At 41.4% G+C, this 15,387-nt stretch overlaps 1 protein-coding gene across 1 annotated transcript in view; it reads left to right on the forward strand.

Moving 5' to 3' along the window:
* Nucleotides 1-217: 217 nt before the first annotated feature.
* LOC128885438 (uncharacterized) overlaps nt 218-15,387 on the forward strand; it is a 33,651-nt gene continuing 18,481 nt past the window's right edge. Inside the window, exons 1-3 of the mRNA XM_054139489.1 lie at nt 218-1,103; nt 9,608-11,220; nt 12,143-12,329. Of these exons, the coding sequence (XP_053995464.1) occupies nt 9,616-11,220; nt 12,143-12,329 (1,792 nt within the window). The 5' untranslated portion in view covers nt 218-1,103; nt 9,608-9,615. The remainder of the gene's footprint in view (nt 1,104-9,607; nt 11,221-12,142; nt 12,330-15,387) is intronic.

A 15,387-nucleotide genomic window follows, 5' to 3' on the forward strand; every position in this document is an offset into this window, starting at 1 on the left:
CACAAAACATTTTGTGATTTGTCATTTTTTATCCGTTCTTTTCCAACCAAAAACAGAAAAATTTTGTCTTGCTTCTTACTCCGAGACGGATGGGTCCAATCGAATTGAAACTTCTTGCATCTGGAAGAGCATTTGCCATTTGGTCCCAAAACGAACCATTTGTCCCTGTTTTATTTTTACACCTAAATGTCGACGTTTTCTCTATCGAACGCAGCTCGCAGCTTCGATTGAAAATTTATTTTCGCGAAGAGGATTATTTCATTTGATTGTAAAATATGTTTGATATTTACATACAGCGTACGAAAAATAAACATCTATATAGAAAACACAAAAAAAATGATAAATCGATACTTAACGGGTTAACGACGCCCGAATGATTGCGCTCGGGCGAGTGGGTGGGCCTGATGCCCCGATGCTCGCGGTCCCAGAACCGAATCGACGGTTGTGGAGGGGCAGGGGCTTCGAATGGCGCGGGTAAAGAGAGGGTGGGGGCTGTCGGCGCAAGAGTCGGGCCCCGGAGGGCCCCTCGCATCGGGTCTACGGGCCCGGTACAGTGGAGGGGGAGAGAGGGGTTCGAGGGGGCAAAGGCACATTCCAAGGCGGAACGGCTGCCAGTGAAGGTGGAAGGCACCGACTCGGTCTCTCACGATATCGCGCTCCGTTCCTATCCTCCGGTTGCTTTCTTTCTTCGAGCGCTGCTCCGTTGCTGCTCGTTCCCCGTGGGAGAATCGTGCCGCGACCGTTCGCGATGCGATACGCGACTCTCGTATTCGGATTAACGAGAATCCGTGGTCTACGGTGACGGCTAGACCGGCGTGCGTGCAACGAGGGCGGTGCGCGAGTGCGCGAGTGCGTGCGGTCGTCTTTTTTGGCGCCACGCGTAGCAACCCGGCGATTCGAAAATGCTCACGCCTACCGACTCGACGCGGTATTCCAGTGGGAAGACCAAGGAACAGCGTGCTCGCTGCGAAAATAGACCCCTGCCTCGTGTACAGATCCGTGCCTCGATCGTCGGGCATGCGGAAGAAGCGTCGCCGGGAGACAGTGATTGAGAGGATCCGGGAGAGCGGACCAGGGAACACTCCGAATCTTCGATCCCGCAGGTGAGACGCAACGTTCTTGCTCGCCTCAACTTTTCCGCGACACGGAGCTAATGCGACCGATCATCTAGAAACATTCCGATCGAGCGGTTAGCGTCGGTGTTTCGTCGACGATTCCTTCGACGATTGCTTCGACGATTCGCTCCACGCATTTGCATCGTCTTCCCGGAGTGCCTCGATTTCGCCCGTTGCCGCTCGCGTTCCTTCCGACCGTCTCTGCGCGCGAAAGGTCTCGAAATTACTCAACTTCTCGTGCCGCGACAGCTGAAACGGACACGCGATAGGTGGAGATTCGAGACCTGTCCTAGCGTCGCAGAAAACGCGAGGAGGGATCGCGATGAGAGGAAAATATGCCGAAGACTGGGTGTGCTCGGTTATAGTGGGAGATTTTTCTCACGGTCTCCGGCGTGACGGCGGAGATCGGGAGAGATTCGTTCGAATAATACGCAACTAATGGGAACTCTGTGCGACAATAACGATTCGCGGGTTGATATTTTCATTCATTTATCGTGGTTGTAGTGTTCGGGATTCGACCAACGGTCTCGTGGTTAGGGAGTTTCCCCCTCTCCTCGAGACAAGCAGAAAGATCGGTGAGAGATCGGTCGGGAGAGAGTGGTTGAGAGAAATGTAGCGAAGAAGTAAGTTTGGAGAAGGTACATTGTAATCGAAATGAATTGACGAAATAAGGAGGCATCGAGGAGTGTTAAGCAGTTTAAGGGTGACTTCTTTTTCCTCCCCTGAGCTCGGACATAACAGTGGTCATCGCTAGAAATCAGCGATGAACTGTAGAGTAGTGTCGAAAAAAATCGAAAAAATTAATCGAAAAAATCGTGCGAATATTCGAGCACCTCGAGTGCCCGTTACTAGCCTAATCACCACAGCAGCAACAACGGAGGAAACGTCATCGTTTATCCGTCATTCGACGCGTTTTATCCAGAAAATTTTGCGCGTGTATCCCGATACAACGACCCACAGACGTTTAATATCAGATTGGTCGAATTCCGCGATACTCGTCGCGGAATTTGGTCCCGGGATCGAACCTGTTGTCACACGACCGCGGTCCCATTTATCCGCGACAGGGAAACCGGTATCCCTGGCGGCAGAAGCGAGCCAGATAGCTTATCTGCCTAGTAGAAATTAACAGCTCCTAACCGCTCGATAAAGTCCACTGTCGATTCGCTCCGTGCGTCCCCTGTTGATCTTTCATGGCTGACGTTTCCCTTTCTACGTCTCGCGATACCACCGCGACAGACCGAAACGGAATCGATGTTCCGCCGCGATGGTGCATCCGTGTACTATAATAAATATGACGGTTACATCGGTTTTACGATCCGGGAAAGAGTTTTTGCCGGCGTCGCGGCGCGTTCGATGGGAACCGTCCTGAGACACGGGAACCTTTTACTGGGAGGGAGAGGAGGATGGAGGGGAATATCGTCGGGGCTCGTTCCGCGTGAACGAAATTAAATCCACGTGCCGCGAGGTACGTATTCCCATTCTTTCCTCGATTCGGGGAGATCGTCGAATGACAGGAAAAAGTTAACCGGCGTCCGAGCAACGCCATCGGCATCGAACTTGACCATGGCCTTCGGAGGCTTTGCGCGCTCGTATAACGAGATACGAGGAATGCGAGTGGCCGAGGAGAGTCACCCGGCTGTACTTACGAGGACCACTTCGGACTGGTTGCCGTAACTAGATGCCCGATACCGTATGTGCTTTAAAGGTAGCTGCCGACGTGATCGATTTCGCAGGTGAAATGCAAACGCGCTGTTAGACTAAAGATTCTGCGTTGAGGTAGTCGTTAAGAGCCGCGTAACTCGCTGTGTTACCCGGTAATGGTTATTAATGAGGAAACCGAGAATGCGATGTACGGGTACTTGTATTTTTACTCGGAAATGTGGCACGGTTACTCCAATGTTTTAATCCGTTGATGAATCTGATGCGTTAGTAGGCAATCGCGCCGGTAAACTTATGATTAATCGTAATATATATTTCGTATGAAGGGAATTAACATCGTGGCCACTGAAATCGATTCAAGAACTTACAGGTCCTCAATCATAGATTGTACGACAGTGGTTGAAAACCGACTTACTAAAATACAGGAAAGACAAAACTATCGGGTTGTCCAGAAAGTTCGTGGCAATTTTTAAGAAAAATTCAAAGGCATATTTGAATTTTGATATATATTTATCAAATTATATAAATAATATTTTGACCTTTCCACCTTTTAAGGGATGTACACATGTTAATTGTTTTCAACCATTACAATATAAACAGACGTGCACCACCTATCAAAAATCGGCACGGACTTTCCAGACAAACTAATAATTTATTATTACCGCAAAACTGATCTTATAACTCAGCAACCAATGTAATTAAACGCTAACATAATCCCGTAGCTCAACGAATAGCGTAATCAAACGCGAAATGTATCTATACTCGCTCACTTCCGTTTGATTACATTTAAAAATGAAAAACCAAACCGGAATGGTTTTCAACCGTAAAAATTTCCCTGACTTTTGGAACATGAGGAAAAGTATGAAGTGTGAGCAAGATATGTTATCAGTGGCGGTAATTTTTAGCAAGAAAAAAGTATAGAATCCTTGAAAATTGAAACAATTCATCAATTTTGTTAATTTATATTTGAATGAATTGTAAAAAAATGGCCTTATCCAGCCATTTATATCTCATAATTAGTACGGATCTGAAAGATTCTACTGTATCTTTATTCAAATTCAAAGTTGTCTTTTAAATCTCCGAAACCACTCCAACTGTGAACAAAATTAACGCACTACGTGGTGCATCCTTTTAAACCATGTAGCTCTTGTATATACAATTTTTCCGTACAACGCATATTTTGGAAGTTGTAAAGGTCCACGAGACATTTTTTGTTGTTGTTTTGGGCAAATTTTTTTGATAAAAAATTTGCACGATTAAATAATTTTGTTGGAAAAATGTAACTTATATCGCTGTAGTTTTCGCCTGGTAGTTATCAAACATAGTACTCTTTTTTGGATGGCGAACAAATGTAATAAGGAATAGGATTAAATAACTACATGCAGTCAGTGTAAGAAGTATTCGTACAGCAACCAATTTAAAATAAAAACTAATAAAAGAAGAAATAAGAGGTTAACATCAAAAGTAATGAACTTTAATTTACGGAAAATCTACTCGAAAAACATGTAGGAGTATTGGTTAATTATTTCTTCCTGTAAAATGTATTAATAAAATAAATATATGAAGTTTTATTTTGAACTGATTCCTGTACGAATACTTATCACACGGACTGTACCATTATTATCGTTACATATTTTTATTTGCTTGCGATCTTAATGTTTACAGTCTTGATAACGTGAATAAATTTAAAGTATCAACGTAATTTACGAAATATGAATATTCTATCGGTTTTACCAAATTCTTGATAAGCGTATTAATGAAATAAATTGTAAACGTTGACTGCGTTACGCGTGGAAATTAAGTGGACTTACTTTATGCTTCCTATAAAACCGGTCACATTCATACTCGTTATGTATCATGCTTCCAAACGTATCGCGAACAAGCTCGGATTTATCGTTTCAGCTGGTGGAAGGTTCGCAGCAAATCTAATTTTCCCAAACAATAATTCGGTAAACAAATTTCCTGTCCATAATTGTTCGGTAAAATATTAGGTCTACCGGAAAGTTCTGTCCGTTCCGGTTGCAACAAGTTTCAACAAATATTGGGCGTATTCGTTAAAAACGATATACAAATTGCAATCGCGCTGGCAAGATGTCATAAATAATGATAAAAATTGTATTATCCAATCGAATTTATTCGAGGTACGAAAAATGATATCAAATATATCGTATTATCCAATCAAATTTTTTCGAGGTATGAAAAATTATATAAAATATATTGTATTATCCAATCGAGGTACGAAAAATGTATTATTTTGTTTTATTTTAAAAATGGACAGAACTTTCCAGTAGATTTAATATTTCCTAATATTTCCGAGCGTGACTAAGGGCCAAGTTACATATTTCCACAAGAATCTCCGCTAATTTTGTTTGTAAATAATCCTTGAGACACATCTCGCGTCAATGTTACCAGCTTGCATCCGTTTAAGAGAAATTAGTCGCGTCTATGATTAAGAATCATCTACCGCTAAAGTCATTCCGACATGTTCGAGTAATGGACTGCAGTCGCTGCACCAACTAATAACATCACTTTGTAAAATCATTGTAACACTCGTTACTTCACGAATGCTAATGAGCTTTTCTCGTTCGTTGAAGTAAATAAATTTTCTTCCTGACGATCTACCGTAATATCGCGGGAACGGATCGCGAGAAATACTGCTAGACAGTTTAATTGAACTACGACGCGCGATAGAGTTTCAAGCTCACGCAGCAACAAGAAGTTACACACGGAGATGGGTAATATTTGTAGAAAAAATATTTTAAATACTATTTTAAATAACAGATTCTTCAGAATTCAAATAAAATAGTATTTCGAATGGGATATAAAATTTCAGCAAATAAAATATTTTACTTAGGTAATCTATAGTTAAAGCATGAGAAGAAATATTTTATTTTTATTTTATTTTATTTATTAATATTTTATTTTATTTATTAATATTTTATTTTATTTTGACAATCTAACGCATCAAATAAAATATGTTTCATTTTAATAACATAAAGCATAAAATAGGATGCTTTCCACAGTTCTTAACTTGAAAATAAACTGTGTATGTATGATACACAGATGGAGAAATTATTTCTTGCAAATATTATAATGTCTTGCGATTAAAGAATATCTCTTTCCATCGTTCATTTTATGAAGATTCTTATTGAAGATTCTTAATAGAAGTATTCATTGAATAACTACATTGAATGTAGGTTTACAATGCAGAGGAAAAGTATTTCGTTCGTTTTAGATTACCAAAATCAATATATTTTACACAATAATTTAATAAAATAAAAATATTTCGCTTATTATTATTATACAGTTACATAGTTTTAGTATTATTATATGGTTATCGCTTTACGCATTGTATTTCATAAAGATTATATTCTGTCAGTACATTATCTATGCAATAGTGCATAGACAGTTTCTGTAATATGTATTCGTTATAATATATAGTATTCGCTATACTATATACTATTTACTATAGAAGTAAATATATGTTCCATTCTATTTCATAATAATAAATTAACCCTTAATAAATTGTGTTGCCCGGAATACAACAAATTAAAGGCGATTTTCGCTGAATAACGCTTTCCATCGTTGTTAGTTACATTTTTTTTTTTTTTCTAGAGCAATTGTAGAACTTGTATATTGTGGTCGAGCCTGTGGATCCAACATCTCGAACCTATCATCGATCAATGCTCCACGCGAGAATGACACTGTAGCCAACTGTTTTTCGATGGGTTTCGTGCAAATCCGATGGCTGTGATAAAGAAACGCAACAACAGTTTCCCGCGCTGCTTATTATGAAGAATCCATGAAAATTTTTTAACAAGGCAATACTTGGGAGTTAGTTATCGAAGGGTCGGGGTAGAGGGCGGAGGTGGAATTCTTCCAAATAAGCACAATACCGGACCATGAAAGCCACTCCTCGCGATTCAAGGGAAGAATCGCCTAATACTTGGCCAAGAATATTTATATAAGTTCCCCGAAAGCTATTCGAGAAGTTTTAACGACGGAAGGCGCTAATAGGCCGCGAAAGTTTCCCGCATTTCCGCGTCCGGAACGGATGCGATGTCCGCAGTTAGCATCGTCCTATTGCTCGAGCTCCGCGTTACGTCGTAATTGGGAGATTCGTTAGTTCTTTAAACGTCCGCCAGCAAGACCCATTGATCATCGACAAACCGCGAACCTCGCGAGTCCCTTTGGCCAATGATTCGACGCTGGCACGAATATTTCTAGAGGCAGAGTTATCGCTTTTATTTTTCGCTGCGTACGCGCCGCTTATGTTCGCTCCCGCTGTTTCGTAATCCGAAACGATTTATCAAGTTCAACGAGGTGACCGCGCGGATCGTTCGCGATCGTGAAAACGAACGTGTCGACAAATCTCGCGGATGATCGCATCTCGGGACGGAAGAAAAACTACGATGATTTTGTTTCCGTTTTTCTTTTTTAAATTTAGCTTTTGAAACCTTTTACAAAGTTTATATCAGTTAAACAATTTTCGTGGTTTATACACTAATAGTATAAGTTTGTTTATACAGGGTGGCTGTATATAAGTTCGGACATACGCAGGGTGTGGATTCTACAACAAAGTTCCAACAAAAAGTTACTCTTGGACATTTTCTTTGTGTCGCCTTATTCTCGAGTATCTTCACTTTTAATTTACTTTCCTGTGTTTTCGACTTGACACTCTTTAAACGATCATAACTTCATCAAATTACAGTGCAAATTTAAAAATCAGTACAACATTCGAAAGAGCGTTAAATTTCCCATCTTTCTGGCGCAAGACCAAAACTTATTACGTAGATTTAATAAGTGAAAAATTAAGCCAAACTTAACATTCTGACAATTTTAAACAAGACATTTTCTCTAACTTTTCACTTGTTAAATCTACGTAATGAATTTTGGTTTTGCATCAGAGAGATGGGAAATTTAACGCTCTTTCGAATGTTGTACTGATTTTTAAGTTTGCACTGTAATTTGATGAAGTTATGATCGTTTAAAGAGCGTCAAGTCGAAAACACAGAAAAGTAAATTAAAAGTGAAAATACTCGAGAATAAGGCGACACAAAGAAAATGTCTAAGAGTAATTTTATCTTGGAAATTTGCTGTAGAATTGTCACCCTGTACATGCTCGAACTTGTACGTAGACATCCTGTATAGATGTCGTGACTTTCATCTTTAACCGACGAGGAGGAGATTACTCAATTCGACGTGTGTTTCTTTTTTTTTTACGTTACTCGCCGATTACGCTGAGATGGCTTAACAAATCAGCATGAAACCTCTTGTATCTTGTAGAGCATGCCTCCTAGTTGATCCCGTTAACAAGACATGTTGCGATTTGTCATTTTTTATCTGATTTTTTTGCAAAAAATCGAAAAATCGTGTATTGTTTATTACTTCGAGATGGATGGACCAATCGGATTGAAACTTCTTGCATCTAGTAGAGCATCACAGCCACTCGATCCCATGAAAAAACATTTGACCTTGTTTTATTTTTTACCATTTTGTATTACTTTTTATCGCAAAAAGTGTAGTATTTCTCGTATGTCCGGCATAAATTCGATGATACCCCTTACATTTTCCTGCAGGGCAGGGTTTTCGCGATGATTACATTTACAAAAATTTACGAATCTTTTTATTAATTGTTTCTAACTATTGTTATTTCAAAATTCTTATTCTTTCTTGTAAAACTCGGCAAGGAATTAATACATCGCGATGACATCTTCCACATTTAATGACAGCTGATTTCACGATGTTTGAATTTGCAAAATTTATGGATTTTTTATTAAATGTTTGTAACTATTGTTATTGCAAAATTCCTATTATACGATGTAAATCGGCGAGGAATTGACCGATCAAGATGGAACTTTCCACATTTAATGACAGCTGATTTCATGATGTTTGAATTTGCAAAAATGTATGGACTTTTTATTAAATGTTTTCAACTATCGTCATTGGAAAATTCCTATTCTTTAATGTAACTGCGCAAGAAATTAACCGATCGCCATGAAATCTCTCACATTTAGTTGCACATGTATTCCTGATGACTCCATTTGCAACAATATATTGTTCGTAACTATTGTTACTGCATGAAGCGTATTGGTTATACATTGCCATTAAAAAGTGTGAAATAAAATAATTTTTGGGGAGAAAATAATACCGACTTCGAGAAACATTAAAACTGCACTAAAATGTATGAAATAATTTCTAGTTAATTTACATACATAATACTCACAAACTCAAGATATAATTGCTTAAAAGTATGAGAAAAAGCACTGAAAAGTATGAAATAATTTCTATTTAAACTGCATCATTACTCACCAGCTCGTGATGAATTTGATTAAATTATTAAATCTAGCATATTAAATACAATGGAACCTTTTCGGAGGCAGCGCACAAATTAAAATGATTAATTACGGCTACCGAATTATAGCTACTAAAGCAACTACTACTATATCAGAATTTTCCATAATTTTACTAATACGAACAAAAATTAAACGACCAATAAATTAATGTCGCTAACACTTAAATATGAAAGAGCACTTCAAAAGCTACAAAATGATATACAACACGTGCATATAAAATACTTTTAACGACTTTACGAAAATTGCACAAACTGAAAAAACCCCCAATTATTATGAATATAATAATTTCGTTGCTGGCCTTTCAAAGAAACATTCATTTTCGATTTCATAAATACCTAGAACATCTCCCGAGAATGTTTCCTTTACCATAAAATGGTTCTATTGCATTCAGCGAAGAGACAAGCGATACATCGTACGACCCCTCCTCGGTAATTAATCGCTTATTAATTTTAATCGGTCCGTGTATCCCATTTTCAGGCACAAAGATGTCCCAGCCGCAATTAACCACGGACCTGGACGTTCCGGAAAGTCCGCAACACCCTTGCCAATGCTCCGCGATGAGTAGCATGGATTCCATGAGAACGCAGAGGAGCGCGGAGCGTGGCGTGGGAAGTACAAGAATTTCCAACAGTCAAGAACTCCCCAGAGGTCTGGAGGCGCTTCAGAACGCTTTCGAGCCAATTCGAAGACTCGAAAGCCCGCTGTCTCATCAAGAGAGCCAACAGATCAATTTGGAGAGTACTCGGAGCGTCGATATCTTGGAACATCAAGTCGGCCTATCGAACCCGAGGCCCATGGAGAGTCAAAGCGCGATTTTGTCGAGACACGGTCACAATCTTTCGTGCAGCCCGAGGAACTTGGATCTCTCTCGAAACTTGGCGTTCGAGGCCGCTCGGAGAGTTCAGGAATCCGGCAGCAGCATGCAGGATAACCAGCACAGCCTAACTTCCAGCCCTAGCCCTTTGTTGGAGGCCAGCAGTTCAGCCTTACTGGAAGCATCCGCGAAAGACCTGGACAAGCAACTAGAAGATCACGGCGGGTTATCGCAGAAGCAGCCAGCTTCCGGTAAAGATAAACTGAAGAATATTCAGCAAGTGCTGAACCCTTATCAGCACCATCACGAACCGACGTCACCGGAACGCAACGTCCACGGGCATTTCCATGGCGACGCCCACACTCACGTTCACAAACACGCCGAGAATTTCCGGGGCGGCGCGAATTTGGACGTGGGAGACGGTCTGATGGGATTTCAGCAGCACCAGCGACAGCACACGCATCATCACCACGGAAACGCGAAGGCCGCGAACGTGACCCATCATCACGGACCGCCGACCGTGCATCATTCCCACGGGCCGCAAGGAATGACCGGACATCATCACGGAAACCTGGCGCCCAGCCTCGCTGGCCACGTTCATGGAAACCCTGGCCCTTTGAACGGCACCGGTTCGACGTCGATGAGTCACGGAGGCCAAGCTACCGCTGGTAACCCGAGCACTCACCACCATCCAAACACCATCTCTGCGTCCGCCACCATGGGACACAGATCCTCGCCATCGAGTCATCGCCACCTCAGCGCTAGCACCGGACTTGGCAGCCATTATCCTCAGAATTCAGGCTTCTCCAGCGATCACCATGGCACCTCCAGCGCGATGAGCGGAGCGTCGTCGAATTCGAGTATGTTGAATCACGGTGGATCGCCCGCTGTTCATCGACACGTCGCGAACGGCAACAGTAGTTTGTCGACGACGCCGTTGGCTGGCCACCATCACGGCAGTTCGTCGGGTAGCTTGACCGGGCACTCCAGCGTCAACCATCATCACGTCAGCTCCGGGATATCCTGCGAGTCCTCCTCGTCGAACGCCAATACGAGAACTCATAGTCGTTTGGATCACGTTCACGATCATCATCATCATTTGCAGCAAGTGCACTCGTTGCACGGCCCCCATTCTGATTCTCGGCAAAGGGACAGAGCTCCCTCGAGCTTGGAGCATCATGGTCATCATCACGGGCACATTCACGGCCACGGGCATCAGCACACGCAGAACTCCGATACCAAAAACTCCTCTCTTATCGGGGTGGACTCCATTCAGGTACTTTCGATGTATAAAACGCAAGTGAATACGTGAAAAGCGACGTGGGGTGTTTTAAGAAGCATTAGGTTGTCCCAAAAGTTTCTTCCATTTTATTAATAAATAACACTGGTTTACAAAATAAAGGAAAAAAATGTACATTCAATGCCACAATTTTTTTTCTTATGTATTTTGGCATGCTACACTCGAAAATCGAAATGACAAATAATTCTATGAATAGGTTTCGAGATTTGAATTTTTGAATTTTTTCTCGATTTCTTCCTGAGATATCTTCGCATTTTAGGCCATATCTCGAGTTAGGAACGTCTGATTGGGCCGCGCAAGATGCCATATTAAAGGTAATCGAATATCCAACAATTGCTTTCCACACTGTTTTTCAATCGGTTCAATAGTTTAAGTGTTATGGATCAAAATATATGAGAAACATCGATTTTTTGAGCCAAAATAGAACACGAATGCTTCCATTGCCATGTAAAAATAGAAACTGTCAAATTATGTCCAATTTCTTATTGTGCAAGTCAAGGAACTGCAAGTCAAGGAAGAAACTTTTGAGACAACCTAATATTATTCTATTATTTAACGTTATTAATTCCAAGTAAATTCTTTATTCGTTTGACTGATGTGTGCCAGATAGAGTAACGACGCGCGTAAATTTGAAATTCAACCGCTGCAACATTAATTTCCCAACGAAACTAAACATGTCTGTAATTGGCAACGGACGTTCAGCGTTAATGCACGCTGCGTTTGCTGGGTGATCATTGTTCACCGAGCAATTTATTACCACGGCAACGATGGGGTGACATAACTTAATCGTTGGCATTTACTGTGTCATTTTGGTAGTCTAATTTTCAACGAAATGCGGCCTCGTCTATCGTGATTGTTATCTAGGAAAACTTTTACAATGGAATTCTTTGGTATATAGGTGTCGACACCTTCAAAGAGCAAATGTCAATGCCACGTGATGCAAACTGGAGGGAATAAGAGAGGGCAAGAGGGTGAAAGCGATGGCGGCGTTGAAGTGACATCGAGAACCCATCAACCACCCGCGCTTCCACCACGACCGCCCCCTAGGCCAACCAGGCGTTACGAAACAACATCTGCAAATCAATGTAAGTTTTACCATCATCGGTAGCCGTAATTTCTTATGAGGTTGTTCTGATTTGGGTGGCCGAAAAATGGTCGGTTTTCTGGAATTTCTTTTATAGAAATGAAAAGGAATATCGAAATAAATTCGAAAGAAATTATCGAAGTAATAATAAAACCACCTAGTTGCACATTTCTTCAATGGAAATTTCTTTCAATAAATATCGTAATATCGGTATATACACGAATATTCTTTACCGAAACGACGAAAACATTTATTATCTCAAACAGGACTTCTTGAACTTTTTTTCATTCGCGACCCTCATTTACGATTGTGATCTTTTTCACAATGCAAAAAATATAGAATGAAGATATGTACATATTTTGTGATGATTTATTGATTAGGTAACGATATATATATATATATACATACGAAAAACTACAATTTTAGAGTTTGCTTAAAAATAATCAAAAATATGAAATTAAAAATTGCATAAAAAGTAGTAAAATTGTATTCCTTACTAAGTTGTCCCATAAGTTCCCGCACACTTGATGCTTGAATTTTTGATATTAAAATTCTTTGTTACATTTGATCCAAATTATTTTTTTTATTATTTTTTATTTTTAATTATTTATTTATTTTTTTTGCATAATGGACAGAAACGACAGGACTAAAAAGAGACCGAGAATTTTTTTGAAAGTCCGAAGGGTTAATTTTGAAAACTTTGGAAATTTGAAAAGTTGAAAAGTGTGCGCGGCGTTAGCTTTTTTTGGAATCAGAATATTAAACAAATTCTCGGTCTAAATTAAGTCCTATTATTAAGAAACAAGTGTATACAATTTTGTTAATATCGGCCTAACCGTTTCTGAGAAACTTTTTATTTACTAAAATACCATTGTCCCAAGCCCCTTAAATAGTTTACAGTCCGAAAAATCAACGAAATATTTCACGATAGTCTGAATAAAATAACTTTTGGAAAAAAAAATATAACCGACTTCGAGAAACATTGAAACTCCACTAAAAAGTATGAAATAATTTCTAGTTAATTGATATGAATGCTCGCCAGTTCGAGATATAATTGTTTAAAAGTATGAAATAATTTCTATCTCCTTTATATTAAATTATGTTAAATAACCGTTTCGTAGTCCGCGCGAAATTAGAAATTGCTTGCATTCAAAATTACCAAAAAAATATACATGCCGAATTGAGTAGCCTCCTCCTTTTCGAAGACGGCTAAAAAATAGCGAACTGCGATCTTCCATCATTTTGGGAAAAATATAAATCCTCGATTTCTAACACTTATCTATCGATTTCCCGAACGATCCATGTTTATCCATATTTAAGCAATTACAAAGTCCACTTTTAATCGTACCGTAAAGCGTATTATCTCCACCCGTCTATCGACAACGAATACGAAAACTGGTAATTAACAAAGACCCGTTACTCGAACACGATATCTGTCGAAATATCGAAATCGATATATTCCACGCGTGAGCTTGCCAATTCGAATGGCTGATACGCATTGTCGCTTCGGTTCCACGAGCTTTTCCCATCTTCCGTTCATTTCCGCTTAAAACAGTCACGTCGCTCGGTCGGGCAGCGTTTCCTGTAACTCAAATAGAATTAGACACTCGGGAAGGTAACTCTTGGCTCCATCCTTGGTCGCATCCAGCTACGATCGTCAGCCCGTCGGCAGTATCAGTTGCAATGAAACCAAGTACGCGTTCGATGCACATAGTCCTCGTTATCAGTTATCAGCGAGCACGCGTTATCGACGCTGGAAAAGCTCCGTTGACCGATCCTCCTCGTTTCGAGGAGAGCAACCCCTGTAGAATTTCCGCTCTCGACCGCGTCGAGTCGCTCGAATCGTCGCGGTATATCGACCAGTCGAATGCTCACACTAACCGAGAGCAGGAGCATCGTGTCGAAGAATGCTGCGAATCGAACAACAAGCTACAATACGTTCACGTTGCCTGCCATCAATCCGTGCTCGGTTGTGAATGGACGTGGGCGGAATGCCATCTTCGGACTCCTTTCAAAAGGATTTCTAAGCTTCACCTTTCGGCCCTAGAATCGCCAGCACCACCACCACCTGTGGGACACCCCAGCGTGCGGGCCAACGGTGATCTCGTGGAGAGGCACCTCTCCGATTCTGCTGCTCTCGCATTCGAACCTAGCTACCTAACCGAGCACGTAAGAAACAAGTCGCGCGACGAATTTCACGCGAAAAGGAAAGTGCGTCGGGGGTGACGTTGCGCGCGTGCATCGACGAGAAGTGTTTTCACCGCGAGCACGCTCGAATGACATCCTTAGCGGTGTAAAAATAAGCGATTCTGGTGATCATCGTTGCGAGAACGTGGCCCGATCGATGAGAAAGTGCACGGAGAAGAGTTTGACCTTGAGAGGCGATCCCCTCGAGGTTACATGCGATGCGCAAACGTAGACCATTAAAGCGTCTACGAGGATAGTGCGTGGCCGTAAAACGTCGCCTTCGATTTATCCGTATATGGTGTATAACGCAAGCTCGCGCTTGTTGCAGTCGAGAATTGGAACCGTGCGAAAAAGTCGCACGACCGCGCGGGACGCGAATTACCGGTGAAATTTCGCGTAGTCGGATCCTCGAGCGAAGATAAACATCGGCCACGTGTGTCAGTTGACAAAGACAAAAGAGTGACGGCAATCTTCCGGCGGGTTGGCGAACTTCAACGCACGGCGCGTATCTAAGAACGAAGAAGATGGATGGATATCCAGTGCTCCAGATAGTGCGGTGTCGGCTAGGAACGGAAATGGAGATGGATAACCAGGGTTATCCGTTCACAATGGCGGCACACTCGCATTCCCACTTGCCGCATCCGGCAAACCACGCGCACTTCCCGATATCGCATTATCCTCACCCCTGCGGTACGCCGATTAACCCTTCTTGTTAATTTATCAATCAGCCCTCCAACCCCATTCTGTCTCCACTGCTGATCTGCATACCCGGCTAATCCGGTGTTAACTGTTCCATTAAATCGCCTCTGGCGCGACAAAGTTACCCGCGATAATTGATTCCCCGCGGATACTCGAGCGCGATCATTCGGATT

The sequence above is a fragment of the Hylaeus anthracinus genome, unplaced genomic scaffold (genome assembly GCF_026225885.1).
Source record: "Hylaeus anthracinus isolate JK02 unplaced genomic scaffold, UHH_iyHylAnth1.0_haploid 11981, whole genome shotgun sequence".
In the NCBI taxonomy this organism is placed as follows: Eukaryota; Metazoa; Arthropoda; class Insecta; order Hymenoptera; family Colletidae; genus Hylaeus; species Hylaeus anthracinus.